The sequence below is a fragment of the Sceloporus occidentalis genome, unplaced genomic scaffold (assembly GCF_023333645.1).
Source record: "Sceloporus occidentalis isolate IW3139 unplaced genomic scaffold, rSceOcc1.0.p SCAF_3, whole genome shotgun sequence".
NCBI classification, from domain to species: domain Eukaryota; kingdom Metazoa; phylum Chordata; class Lepidosauria; order Squamata; family Phrynosomatidae; genus Sceloporus; species Sceloporus occidentalis.
In genome coordinates, this window is record NW_028316983.1 from 156,259,253 (window position 1) to 156,274,122 (window position 14,870).

General features: G+C 37.4%; 1 protein-coding gene across 1 annotated transcript in view; it reads left to right on the top strand.

The window, feature by feature from the left end:
• LOC149316966 (glutamate decarboxylase 1-like) overlaps positions 1 to 14,325 on the top strand; it is a 50,160-nt gene extending 35,835 nt beyond the window's left edge. The window contains exons 8-15 of the mRNA XM_089516593.1: positions 1,210 to 1,264; positions 2,269 to 2,385; positions 3,395 to 3,459; positions 4,383 to 4,461; positions 6,194 to 6,343; positions 7,879 to 7,986; positions 12,024 to 12,113; positions 12,497 to 14,325. Coding sequence (XP_089372719.1) covers positions 1,210 to 1,264; positions 2,269 to 2,385; positions 3,395 to 3,459; positions 4,383 to 4,461; positions 6,194 to 6,343; positions 7,879 to 7,986; positions 12,024 to 12,113; positions 12,497 to 12,670 — 838 coding nt within the window. The 3' untranslated portion in view covers positions 12,671 to 14,325. The remainder of the gene's footprint in view (positions 1 to 1,209; positions 1,265 to 2,268; positions 2,386 to 3,394; positions 3,460 to 4,382; positions 4,462 to 6,193; positions 6,344 to 7,878; positions 7,987 to 12,023; positions 12,114 to 12,496) is intronic.
• Positions 14,326 to 14,870: the final 545 nt, after the last annotated feature.

Consider the following 14,870-nt stretch of genomic DNA (forward strand, 5'->3'; position numbering starts at 1 on the left):
CACTGAAGGTGAATTTTGCCCAGATAGCGTTTGTATTTTCAAGTAACTTTTCCATGTTCTGGGGATTCATTTTGGCATGAAAATCTGTTTTGTTTGCAGGAGAGGATAGTTCCTGTTCTTATTTTTTTTTTAAATGGAAGGAGGTAATGTTAGTGATATTTAAGAGGTTATCATACATGGGTCTGAAACCACCATTAAAATTGGAAAATAGTGCCTTTAGTGATACTTTTTGGATGGTATATTTTTACAAATATAACCCCTGATAGAAACTTTACATAAAAATGACTTCCCAAGTCTCTTCTTTAACAAACCCCATATCATCCATATATCTCATTGATTTATTATAAAGAGAAAAATGAAAGTTACAAAATAGAAAATCATTCTAAAACAGTTTTCCTAGAGCATTTTACTTAAATCCCATAAAATATTCAATTATTATTTCTCAATGTAATCTTTTCATTGCTTTCAGTCTTTCTACACTTTATAACCATCTTAATTTTAAAAATTCTATAACCGGAAATCATGCTTCCTCTGTTATATTTATATCTTTATGGTTCAAGCAACAGGTCAATTTATCCATCTCTATCATTTCTAAGTTTCATTAACTAATCATCTACTTCTGGTATTTCATGACTATTCCACTTTTGTGCTATTAACATTCTGGCTGCTGTTATCATATATAACATGATATGCCAATATTTTTGCTTAATCGTTGGTGAAACTTTATTCAACATATTTAGAAGATATACTTCCAGTCTCATTTCAAATTTGATCTGCAACATCTTTGCTATGACTATATGTATCTGCTTCCAGAATATTTAAAGTTTTGGGCAATGCCACCAAACATGAAACCAAGAACCAATAGCTGAGCGACATTTCCAACAAATGTTTGAGGCTCTTTTGTAAATCTTTGCAATTCTGTTGGGCTTGAAATGCCACCTCTGTTCCATTTCTGAGAAATTTTCCTTTAGATATTGTGATTTAGTAAAATTTTTAGTTTTATTTCTGGCATATTTAAAACTATTGTAAATCAGTAACCACAATCCGATGCCCATTTGCCAGTTGCTCTACTGAAGAGACGTGTGATATGGAATGCTCCTAAACCAGTACATATCTGGTTCCTTTTACTAATGCAATTCTAGCAAGAACAGGGCTTGTGTGTTAAACTCCTTAGTAATCACTGTTTTTCCTTACTTCATATCTTAACAGAGGGAAGATGATACCATCTGAACTGGAGGGAAACATCCTCAAAGTGAAAAGACAGGTCTGATATGGTTTGTCCCCCCCCCCCCCCCCAATGTAGCAGGATATATGCTTATCTAAGGCATGTTCTTGTATTTGAGGAAGGAGTACACACTCACCTACCCAAACCTCTTGTTGTGTGCCTTCGAGTCATTTCCAACTGATGGAGACCCTAATGTGAACCTATCAGAGGGTTTTTTGAGGGCTGAGAGCATGTGACTTGCATGTGGCTTTTCATGGTCAAGAGGGGATTCAAAATCAAGATTCCAGAATCATAGTCCAACACTACACCTACACAACACAGGTTCCAAATCCCTTGTTAGACCTTTCAGCTACTGAATATATGGCTACTTTTCTTGATTTAATTTCTTATTTATACAGTAGGTGCTTAGTATCCAAAATGAGGTAAATTTTGATATCAATAGAATATTTGGAAATGGATGAAGAGGCTCTATATAGTGGGGGCAAGTGAGTAAGATGGCTTGGAAGCTACTGCTGTTCTTTTTCTTCATTGCTGATAGCATGATCACCTGACAGTGAGAAAAGTGAATAGGATGGTATGTGGTGGTAAGAATATGAAGAAGGGAATAGTAATGCTTAAGGATGTTCATTGAATTCAGCTTGAGCTGCACTGGGGAAGAAAAGAAAAATGACATCTTTTTGGTGTCATTTCTCTAAAAATGCTACAATCCCTGCTGGATCCTGGTGAGCCAATGTGATCTCTCAATTCTGGGAAGCTGTCTATTCCAGTTTATCATACCACACTGGCTATTTCTGTCCTTTCTTATTATATAAATGAATATCAGGGGTGATAACTGGCAACCCTGTTTAGTTCTCTTCTTCACCTCCACAGTCTTCACAAAATAACTACAGTGTTTTGGCTACATGCCACTGGCCACCCTCTTCTACAATGATGTTCAATGAAAAGATAACATTTTGTTATTTAGTATAGTGATGGATGTGTCAAGGGAAATGACTTTGTTGCCCATGCACTAATACAGGCCGTAATCTTGGGTTCTTTTTCAGGGCAAGGTTCCACTGTATGTTAGCGCGACAGCTGGGACAACAGTGTACGGAGCCTTTGATCCTCTTGCCAACATTGCAGACATTTGTCAGAAGTACAACCTCTGGATGCATGTGGATGTGAGACTGTTAATGCCTTTAGTTACATACTGCAACTCCTAGTATGGAATAAAGATTTTAATTTAACTTCTCTCTCTCTGTCTGTCTGATCTCTGTGTGTAATTCATGCATGCATGCATATGTTTTAGGATGACCAACAATATGTGTGTGTGTACTTGTTTGTTCCTTATAAATTTGACTTGTTATTGTGTGTGATGGACAGAGTTAGTCTTCAGGTGTGTATCCATTTTAGGGTGGAGTAAAATTATCTAGATTTCTTTATATTATCCACGCAGGGCCAAGATAAATGTAATGGGGTGGTACAACCTATGATTGATTAAATACAGTATTTTTTTTTCCTCCAGTGGCTAGTTATTTGTTTAGCAAACAATGAGACAATCTTGTAAATAATATTTTTGATTGATAAGTATACTTAAAACAATAAGAAGGTGTGTGTGTGAGAGAAAGTGTGTGTGAAATATTATAAAATAAATATAGCACAATGTGATAGAAATCTACCGAAGTAAAAAATTCTGTTGTATTATCCCATTAGGATAGATGTAACTGGCACTATATTCTGTGTAACTGCAAGTATGAAGCTATTAAGTATTCATGTTACTCTTTTTATTCTATTTTTGTCTCTTCTTCCAAGGAATGCATTTTCATGCTTCCCAAAATATCACTAAAGGATCTAAAGAATTCCAGATCTTTCTAGGCAAGAATTAACCTACTCTTCTAGGGATGCCAGATTTCTGGCTGAGGGGAGAGGAATCTCAGGTTGAGAGCACTGTCTTGAAAAATGTGTCTATATGTATTTCCTTCATTGTTAGATTGACACCACAGGGAATGCCCCTTGTACCATCACCAGAACCATCTGTGACATCAGAAAGGATCATCCATTGGTCTCAGGTTTTGGACTTGAAATCTCTAACCACGCATAGCTGACCATTAAAGACTGGGTTGTTGACCAATTTTGTAAAGCTACTAGAGAAGGCAGAATTCTCTAACTGAACCAATTTATTTCTGATAGGCTGCATGGGGAGGAGGTTTGCTGCTATCAAGAAGGCATTCCTATAAACTGAATGGTATTGAAAGGTAAGGACTCTGCTGGGTTCTTATTTGTGCTATAGTGAGATTAACATGTTTCCTAGTCAATCCCCTTATTATCTTGTCTTTTTTCTGCAGCAGAATATAGTGACTATGGCTGCATCCACACTGTGGATGGCTGTGGCAAGAGCTCTGGTGCTACAACAAATGACAGTTCCCAGAATTCCATGGCACTGAGCCATGGCTGTTAAAGTGGCTTATCTCTGCAGTGCCTATGACTATGTTAGGAATATTGCTGTTGTAATAGTGACTCATAGGAAAAAGCAAACTTAGGCCTGTTACAGACTGCCAAAATAAAGCTGCTTCGGGTCTCTTTGGAGCTATGCTATTTAAATGATGCATGGGTCCTAAGAGTCCAGAGGTCGCGCCAAAGCCACACTCCATTCCTAAGCACTGGAGTGCAGCTTTGGTGCAGCTTCCGGATTCTTAGGATGCATGCATCATTTAAACAGCATACCTCCAAAGAGACTCGAAGCAGCTTTATTTTGGCAGTCTGTAACAGGCCTTAGGTTTTTCATTGCAGGGAGCACTCATGGCAGCCAAGGGAAAAAAGCATAGAGTTGCAGCAATATTTATATGATGCAATATGTGCACAGATATCTGTTCTTTTTTTGTGGATATATGTTTATAAAGCTCTTTCAGGAGCAAATTCTACATTCTTTTTCTCTTAAGAGTCCAAAAGAGTTCTTTTCCTTTATCTTCAGCCTACCCCATATTCTGCTGAGTGGCTTTGATGATACTTTGAACTTCATGGATCAAAGTTGCTTATATTAACAACCTATCTATAAAATATTATTAGGTCAGTGCCTTTGTACTGATGCTTCCTCCTAATATTTATGTGTTCATTTATATGCCTGAGATTATATGACTAAGTCTCACATATTCATTATCTTTTAATTCTCTTCACCTAGGGCCAATTCTGTCACCTGGAATCCACACAAATTGATGGGTGTTCCACTGCAGTGCTCAGCTTTCTTAGTCCATGAGAAGGTAGTTCTTTTTGCCTTCCTACTATGGGTATATGTGAATGCTTCTTGGCAAACTGGATGACTCCTACTTAATCATTTTTAAATCCTGCCCTTTGGGAGGAATCTGCAGGATATATTTCACAGGAACACAGTTAACATTCCTATTCTAACAGTCTTCACATTTATTTGGAAGCAAGTCCTCTTAAACTCCATGAGACTTACTTTAGAGTAAACATAGGTACAGTGTGATTGGCAAATACTTTTAGGCTATCTCCAGATGGATTTTAAAAACTCATGAAGTCCCAGGTTTTGTATGTGTGCTTTCCAATTTTATTTTGAGATCCACATGATCTTTACTTCATCCCAATTTTTTTCCTGGGAGCTCCCAGCATTATCAAAGATTTTTCATTTCCACTCCCCAAATCATTTTAAATTAATCCAGTATTTTCCACGATGAAATGTATCTGTACTTGTTTGCACAGATGTGTGTGGGGTTTTTGCATTCCCTAATAGAAAGTGATGGAAAATAATGGGAAGTATTATCTCAGAAGCAGTAAAGAAAGTAATAGGAAGTTCTATCTCAGAAGCAGTAAAAATCACTGTTACCAATTACTGTTCCCAGGTCGCAGGTTCAACAGAAACAAAATTATCCCAAGGATTAACTAGTGTAAAGTTGCTTTTTACTCCTGAATACTACTACTACTACTACTACTACTACTAATAATAATAATAATAATAAAGGCTCAATGGAAAGTGGTGAAAATCAATTTCTGAAATGCTGGACAAGACTGGATGTGACACAGGATCAGTGAGAAGGAGAAGAGACAGGATAGAAAGCAAGAGAGAGAGAGAGAGAGAGCATATTTCATAAAAGAGGCTGCTGGAAGCAACTTGTGACTAAGCAGGTGCAATCAAAATAAAAATAATTAGAAACTATTCTGAATTCCAGGATACTTTCCTCCCCTTCTGGAGGCTCCCTTAGCTATCTACTCTGGATGACATATTTGGTTGGCTTTTTTTTAAAAAAAGTAGTTTTCTGACTAGGTTTTTCCATCAGGGATGGAGAACAATTGGCCTTCCAGGTATTTTAGACTGCAGCTCCCATAACTCTCTATCACTGGCCATGTAGCCTGGGGCTCTCTTCTGATAAGTGAAGTTTAGAATACATGGACTGCCAAAGATCTCCCACTCCTGAATAATGTATACTGTAAGTATATATCCTAGCACAGGCCTTTGCAAGTGGGACATCCCCCCCCCAAACTAAATGCAGCCCACCTGCTATGTATTGTTGCTTGGAAGGTATTTGCTCTCCATGTTTTTGCTGCCTATGAATACTGAAGCAAGACTTATCAAACAGCTAGCAGATTATGACATGTGGTGGTAAATTGGCAGATGACCATTTATGCAAGGACTTTTCTAGCTGTTTTCTGGGCGAGGCATGATCTTATTCTAGGTATGTTCTATTATTTTTACACATTTTAGATCAGGCAAGTGCAAGCCCTACGGAATAGTTTATATATAATCATGAAAACATCATTAAATCATTATCATTATTTCCTATCACTAGATGATTATCCAAATATGTGTTACCGTTCTTCTCTGGAAACCTAGTCTACCTCCAATAAGCACCTCTGGCGATAATTCAAAATAGTCATCAGGAAAACCTGGCACCAGATGAAAGTTACAGGGAATTATACTTTAGTGAATGGTGTTTCCAAATGCAGCATCTCTTGACAGCTTTATCTCTGTCCTAGGGTCTTCTCCAAGCCTGTAATCAGCTTTGCGCTGGATATCTCTTCCAACCAGACAAACAATATGACACAGCTTATGATACTGGGGACAAGACAATCCAATGTGGTCGGCATGTTGATGTCTTCAAACTATGGCTGATGTGGAGAGCCAAGGTAAGAAATATCTTGCCAGGTTGCATGACGTCCCCTAGATATGGCAATCACTTGTGGCTACAAATGGAGGAACTACCCTCAAATGCAATAAAATAAAAAGGTTGAGTGTAGAGGATGGATGAGAAACTTCAGAAGATCTAGGAACTGTTTTAGTTTCCTGCTCCCAAACTCAACACAGGAACTACTTCCTCCCAATAAAAATAAAAGTGCACTTCCTTTTAAAAATAATAATACTTTTTTCACTTTTTAAAAAATACAGGTTCTGGGACCCACATTAAATGATATTAAAGTAATTCTCACTTCTTGGATGCTTCTAGGAATGTGGTTTTTATTGCCTTGGGAGGGGAGGGGTTGTTTGGAACCAGAAAAGTATGTGGCCATGCATCACTTACTCCTAGCGTAAAGCCATGCCAGGGGAAGATTAGAAGGAGAGTCAGGACTGAAAAGAGAGAAAACAAAATGACTGTAAGTGAGGTAATACCCACCACTTGGCCAAAGTCATCTTAAGATTCCCTTCTACATTGTCTTCTTTGGCAATTAGCCTCTTCATAATCCCTTCCGGGGCGCAAAACATTGGGGACATTTTTTGTGAGATGCCCCAAAGGACACTTTCAGTTCTTGCAGTTCATGCAGCTTGATAGGCCTCTCATTGTGCTACACAAAATACAAAACTATACTACACCAAATATTATCAGAAATGGGAAAGATCAATCTGATATTAGGAAAGTGACACAAGTGTCTCAGGCAGCAGATGCTGAATGGAAAGTAGTGGTGGCAAGATGTTGGAAGACTGGACTGTATGTGGTACACAGCTTACTGTTCACATGTTTAGTGCAGGATGTTGCCTGTCAGCTGTGTTGAAGAAACATTCAAATATTTTGCACATGGAATAGAGCAGTGGGGAACAATTTTATTTTCTATCTTCGGCTAATCCTGGAGGATATGCTGTCTTCCATGGAGGTTTCCCTACAATTATGGGATTTCTCACAAGAGGAGGACTTAATAGTTATCTCAGAAAGAACACTTGCAGCAACCAAAGGGCATCCCGTGAGCCACAAGCATATTCCAAGTGCTTTGATAGTTTTCCTTAATAAGTTACAGTGTGCATTAGTTCATTTTCTCATGTGCCTTACCTGGAATAATCTGTTCTGCAGGCACATGCAGTGCACCCATTCTCTGTTTATAGCTGACAGTTATCTTGCTTCTGTAAACTTATCTAAGAATAGGAGGAAACTAGATTAAAAGGCCTAGAGTTCTGAAAATGTTTTGGACCTCATCTCCAAACAATTGGGGTCTAGCATGGGTAGAAGATTCTGGAAGCTTTAGTCCAAAAAAGTAATTTGTCCAAATTCTAGGATCTTCTTTTCATCAGGAGAAAAGCAGGATATAAATGAGAGAGAGAGAGAGAGAGAGAGAGAGAGAGAGAGAGAGAGAGAGAGAGAGAATAATTTAAGGATTTACAGTGTAAGGATGTAAAAGGAAGTAAAACTGAAAAGTTCTCTTAATATCTCTGTCCCCTGCCTGATATCTTACAGGGCACACAGGGATTTGAAATTCTTATCAACAGATTTTTAGAACTCTCAGAATACCTATATAGTGAACTGAAGAAAAGAAAAAACTATGAGCTCGTTTTTGATGCTGAGGTAAGTAGGGAGTGTAAAAATTAAGTCACTACAGATGATTGTTGGAATTGTGATGAAGCACTATGACAGTGAAAGCTAGCATGGTACAGTGATTTGAGTGCTGGTCTACGACTTGGTAGAATGTTTCAAAACCCTGCTTGGCCATGGAAACCCAAAGAGCAACAGCAAATCACTCTCTCTCATTTTTAGAGGAAGGCAAAGGCAAACCCCTTCTAAATGAACCTTGCCAAGAAAACAGTGTAATAGATTCATCTTAGAGTCACCGTAAATCAGAAATTACATCATGGCACACAACAACAACACCTGTTCTCTTCTCTTCCTTGGATCTCCTGCAGATCTTAGCTAAGACAGCAGTTTTGTCAGTCAACAGATCTCTAGATTAGCTGGCAAAAAATGGTTTCTGTAGGTGGTTTTGTCAGTAGAAAGGATATATGTCTAATCCTAGTTATGTACAGTAGGCGCAGGGTTAGGATTGTACTGCCCAATGCTACATCTTCCTCATCCATCTCCACCTCCTTCTTCCAAAAGCAAGGTAGAATATTTGTTCATCATTCAGTAGCATGAACCAGCATTTTGAACCATGTGATATTCTTCTCCCACTATTTAGTGATTCCACAATTGTAATTGACTAATAATTAATTACTTGTAATTTATTATTTTCAAGCACAGAGTAATTATTTAAGAAGAATGATGTTATTATCTGTTTTGATAGTCTTCCTCAAAATGCAGCAGGTTCTAGATGCTGCAGGAATTCAGTTGGTTCAGGCAGTTAGTTGGCCCCAAAAATAATATCTCACTCAAAGTTTATTTCTTCTGAATTTCCTATGGGGTTGAATTATGGAGGTGAGATCTATCATAGTAACACACACCTGTGTGAATACGCACACAGATATACCAATACCAGAAGCTTCCTCCAACTTGTAGTGTGCTTTTGCTGGTCCACAGCAACTTTGCTTCCTGTTTTCCGTAACATTTTGTTTTCTACAACCATTTTGTTTTCCTAAGCTTCAGCCTTCTAGGTCACTATATACATGACTCTATCTGTAATGCAATTCCCTGCAATTTCATTTTTTAATGTTGTACAGAGTGTGTAGAGCTCACAAAGACTTCCAGTGGTTAGAAAGTAGAAAATCAGCACCATACATAAATATCCATCTTTCTCTGTGATTAGCAGAAGCCAAATGAATTAGGCAAACTGAGCAAATAAGATGCAAATCTCCTTCTTTTTAAGAATGTTTTTGGGTTACAAATTTAGCTGGTACAGAATTATGATTATCTATAGAATATTTCCAGCAACTTTTCTAGATCAGTTCATGCAAATGCTTACTTATCCTGGATATAAATGTGAATCAGAGTTAAGCCTACTGATTTCCCTAAGGGATCAGTAAGTAAAATGTCTCATAAAAATGTAAGCATCAGATAGAGCAGTCCTTCATTTTCACAATATTTCTGGCTGGAGAAAAAACAGACTAGAGAGAGAGTTCAGTAAGAAGCCAGAGATGTAAAGTAAGAGGTTTGGGGACTTTGTTTTTGTTTGTTTTTTAATAACTCTAGTAGGCAGGTTTAAAAGCATCACTATGAAAAACAATTACATGAATGGTTTTTAAAAGTGTAAATAAATTGGCTCCAGGTAGTTTTTTGTCACCAAATATGTGTAGTGTTGAGTTATTATTTGTTGATTACCTTATCTTACCTATATCTTACTTTTCCTACAATGAGCAAGAAAGAAGTGGCAACTTCTCCCTACTTTAACCTCACAACAAGCCTGTAAGGTAGACCAGACTGAGAGGCAGTCACTACCCTAAGGACACATAGTGATTTCGATGGCTCAGTGCAGATTAGACTATTCATTTTCCAGGGCTCATCCCAACACTCAACTGCAATATTCACTCCCAATTTATATAATATTTATGAAATGAGGAGCAATTTCTGGGTGCAGGAGTTAATGAAGCATTGTTCTAGGTCAGTCATGAAAATATTGGCATACTGTGGTGCCATGTGCATTCCCTGGCAGTACCATTAACATTAAGGTATATGTTGTTACTAAAGGTGAAGTAATTGTATGTAAGAACAAATCAGCAGACCTTGGTGGCTAGGTCTAATAAATACCCATCTGGAATGATGTTCCTGATGGCTTGTAGTCCATCCTTCTTGGTGTACAGGGATTCCACATCCAGGCTGGCTAAGATGGTGTTTCCTGCAAAGTTGTGGATGAATTGTATCTTCTGTAGGAAGTCTGTGGTGTCCTTCACATAGCTGGGAGTGTTGGTGGCATATGGTTTAAGGATACTGTCCATATATTTGAAAGCATTGACTGGCTTCCACTCCACCATATGTATTTGAGGAAGTAGACTTTAGTCTACAAAAGCCCATGCTGCCAACTTCTTTCTTTCAGTTCGTCTCACAGGGGCCACAAAATCTCTCTACACAGACAAACTATGACATAGCAGTGCATATCTGTTTTTACAAATAGAGTCATATGATTAACTCTAACTTATCGAAAAGAACGTTTATGTTAAAATCGAGATATCATTTTACCAGATGAAATCCTCCCACTCATTAAGTGATGCCAGTGCTCTCTCAGCTGTAAGAACTCCTATAAATATTGTTACAGCAATGTAACAATTATATCTATTTTAATAGTAATAAATCTAATGACACCTATCACTCTAACTCATATCATGCCTTTGTCACTTAGCCTGTATCTACCCATTCTTGATTTTTGGACTGAGATATCATCCAGCAAAGGAAAGTATACCATACAGGGTCATACTCAACTACACTTATACCACCTGCACACAACTATTCTCTCAACAAGACTAAAATATTACCCTTGCCAATTGTTTATATGTACATGTGTGTATGTCTGGGTACAGATGCAAGTTTTATTCCTGCTCATTATGAACATATAACTATTTTAAAGGTTTTATCTGTGAGCCACCTTGGGTCCCTCCAGGGAGAAAGGCAGGTTATAAATGAAACAAAATAAAAAATAAAATAAAATAAACATGTTGACAATTCAAACTTTTCATTCATTCATTCTTTCATTTATTTATTATTTATTTACAGTATTTATACCCCGCCCTCCAGCCCTTAAAGGCGCTCAGAGCGGCTTTCAATTATTACTATTTTTAATTAGATGGTTCCCTGCCCTCAGGCTTGCAATCTAAAAAGACAGGACACAAAAGGAGAAGGGAATGTTGGTGGGGAAGGAGATCAGGTCCAGCAGTTCTTCTCTCCCTCTGAGGCCTGGACCAAGGCAGATGGACTGAAGGGAGGGCTCTTCTTCCTCAGTCTTTAGTCCAAAAACAGTTACAATTGGCCATCCACACCCACAGATTTTGCATCCATGGATATAATTGTGGCTTGAAAATATACACAATTCAAAAGGCAAACCTTGATTTTGCTGTTTTACTAGCCCATTGTAGCATCTACAGATTTTGGAAATCCACAGGCGGTCCCTTGAACCAAACCCCAGCAAATAACAAGGGCCCATTGTATTGTTTCAGTTTGTAAAGATCCAGAATTTCTCTGTGTGGGTTAATATAATATGAGGATCTTGTCCTTTATGCATAAAAACAAGAATGGGTGACATGCTTTGTCACAATAAACTCTATATTATTAAGTTACTCATTATATTCTAAATATGCTTTTGTGTTAAGCAACTGGCTTTAGTAATTAGGCCTACATATACCAATGAGCAGCACCTGGCAATTTACTTTCAAGAAGAATGAATATAACAATGACATGCTGAAGACTTTCTTGCAATGAGATTTTTTTTTTAAAAAAAATAGAATAAAATTAATAAAGAATTATATCCCTTCCTTCCTTCCTTCCTTCCTTCCTTCCTTCCTTCCTTCCTTCCTCTTTTCCTTTCTTTCTTTTTTTGAGGCTGCAAATTGTATGTGAAAAACCAGAAAGATTATTCAGAACCTGCCTAGGTGAATTTAGAGGTGATAAAGTTTAATAAAGATTGAGTAAAGGTGAACATTTGTTGGAGATAAACCCAATATTTATTTATTTATATTTTTTTAAAGCCTGAACTCACCAATGTATGTTTTTGGTACATTCCACCAAGTCTTCAACAGATACCAAAGGGACCAGATAGAGACAGAAGGCTTCATCAGGTAATAGTTTTATGGTGCTATTGTGCTTCAGCTGTAATGTATAGATAGCCATCAAGTTAAAGCTTTTGCCTATAATGCTTTTCATCCATATGGCTGAATATTGCTTACATGTATTCCCTAAAAGGCCACACATCATTGTGGAACACCAGAGTCCTATCACATTGGCACATTGTTCACTACTTTAGTTTTCAGTGTATCATGACAGATATGTTTCTGACTTAACATATTTTAAGTCCTATATGTATGCACACCATTATTTTTTTAATATAGTTTTGATTTTATGTGCCTCTATAACAGATCCCACTCACTGAGGCTACTACATACTCTTGAGAATAGTCACTGTATTATTTCAGATAGGGTTTTTCTTTTCCCATTTTCTCCAGGTTGCACCAAAAATAAAAGCAAGAATGATAGAAGAAGGTACAACAATGGTTAGCTATCAGCCTCATGGGGACAATGTGAATTTTTTCAGAATGGTCTTCTCAAACCCAGCAACTAAGAAATCCGATGTCGATTTCCTTTTGGAAGAAATCGAAAGGCTTGGGAAGGATTTATGATAACTGGTGCTAAATCTTGACACAATGTGGGAGAGGGTGTTTCTACATTGTCATAATGGTTCAATGTAAAGTTTTTTCATTGTTGTTCTGCACATTGCTTGTCTCTCTTCCTTTTTCTCCCAACATTTCTTGAGGCAAGGGGAGGTTGGTAGGAAAATGAAAGAGACTGAATGAAAAAGGAAAATTTTATGTTAACAGGAGGGAACGTTTTTTAAAAACAGTTTTTAGGTTGTTTTTTAAAATTTCTCTTTGCACACTTGTTCCTTGATTCTGGGAACTGTACTTTGTTGTGACACCAGAGCAGAGCCGTGAAACAATAGTCATCTATCCATGTACTACAATAAACAAAGATTCCTATATTTATTGTACTTAGTGAAATACCTGATTTTGAAATTAATAATTAAGCATGCAATCACATGCATATATGATTTAAAAAAACAAACAAACTGGGCCCATACTACTTTAATCACTATTTGCACAGAGTGAATGGGCTATATTTTGCATAAATCATACTCCACTGATGTCCTTCTCGACCCACAAAAAAACTCAATTTAACTATATCCAAAGCAGTTTTATGCCTTAGAGGGAAAATACATTTCCTTTAAAAACATCCAAGTTAGTCAGATCTGTCTTCAATTGCATTAAAAACAACAACATATTCCTCTCTGTTTCTGACCCTCAGTCCACTGCTGAAATATTGAAAATTAATTCTATTATGTTCAAATACTCCCAACTTGAATGAATCCTGTTACTTATTGCTCAGGCCACCTGTGAACTCAGCTTTCCCCCCTCTGCCAGTTATTCTTTTATGATTTTCTTGGAAAATATTTCTCCACTCCCATTTCTTTTTTGTTATCTGTGTCACCACTGTTGTTATCCATTTCTGGCATCCTGCTTCTTCCAGCACCTCTTTTATCTTCTTTCTTTTAACATCTCAAGCTGCTTGACTTTCCTCCATACACTGTTTTGCCATTTTCACCTTCTCTCTCTCTCTTATTTTCTCTCTCCTAAAAGTCATCCCCTCACACACTGTCTTCCTCTCCCTCCTCCTTTTACCTCCATACCAATCAATCCTTCTTTTACTTTCCTCTTGCTTCTCATTCTCATCTTACCATCAATTCTCCCCCTCCTCACTATAGCTTCCTTTCTGTGCATGCAATGTACCATAAGACCATAGGCTGGACTTCCTAATCCTCCCTCCTATCCTCTTCTTTCTTTGCTGCCTTGGCTATCATGCTTCTTGTCCACAGTTGTTTCCCACTCTGGATAGAGGGAACAACACAGCAAATGAATCCTCCCATTTAATTCCTGGAAAAATACCCCCTTCCAAAAACAAACAAACAAAAAACTTATAGTAAACTTCATTTGGAGAAAAAGTAATTTATGATGTAGCTCTTCCCCCCCCCCAAAAAAAACCCCAGAATTTAATGTAATTATTATTAATGCATGGGTTCCAATGTATGTATGAAAGGATATTTCTTTTTTTTTCCTGTAAAATTTGTATGAATTGTATATTTTTATATTTCAACGTCTGAAGAAATCCCTGCATATTTATTAGTAGCGTATATGTGTTTTATGTCAATATTTATAATGGGCATTGACAGTGCAGACTTGTGCATCAGTCAATACAGAAAAATAAATCAAGAGACCAGATTGTTTGCTAAAGTTACTTGGATGACTAGTTACTTGGATCATTAGACAATGAACAGAATTAATGAACAGACTGAATAGAATTACAGAACCATGGCCATTTGCTGAATGGGTGCTAAACAAATTAACAAGTTTACAGAAGATTTTTGAAGGTGTCTCATAACATATATTGTCAGACAAAAAAAAAACACCTTTCTGATTGTTGTCAGTGTTTTGCTCTTGTTCATTTCATATTTTGAGAGATTCATATGCAGAACCTCCTATAATCAAGACCTAGAAATTGGCCTCTCTTGCAGTGAAGCAAGTCAACCAGAGCCCTCTATTCCAAAACAAATCAAAACAAAATTACCTTAGGTTCCCTTGAGTGGGGTCTGGTGATGTGGCCAAGGGAGAAGCTTTGAATTCACAATGGACATCTGGCAGCTCAGGGAAACTGCCAGAACAGAATGGAATAAGTCTGTTTCACGTGATGATTTAATTAGAGAACATTTGCTGCAGTCCTGATTCAAATGGGCATTCTCTTGTGATTTTACTTATTAATGCCTTTGGC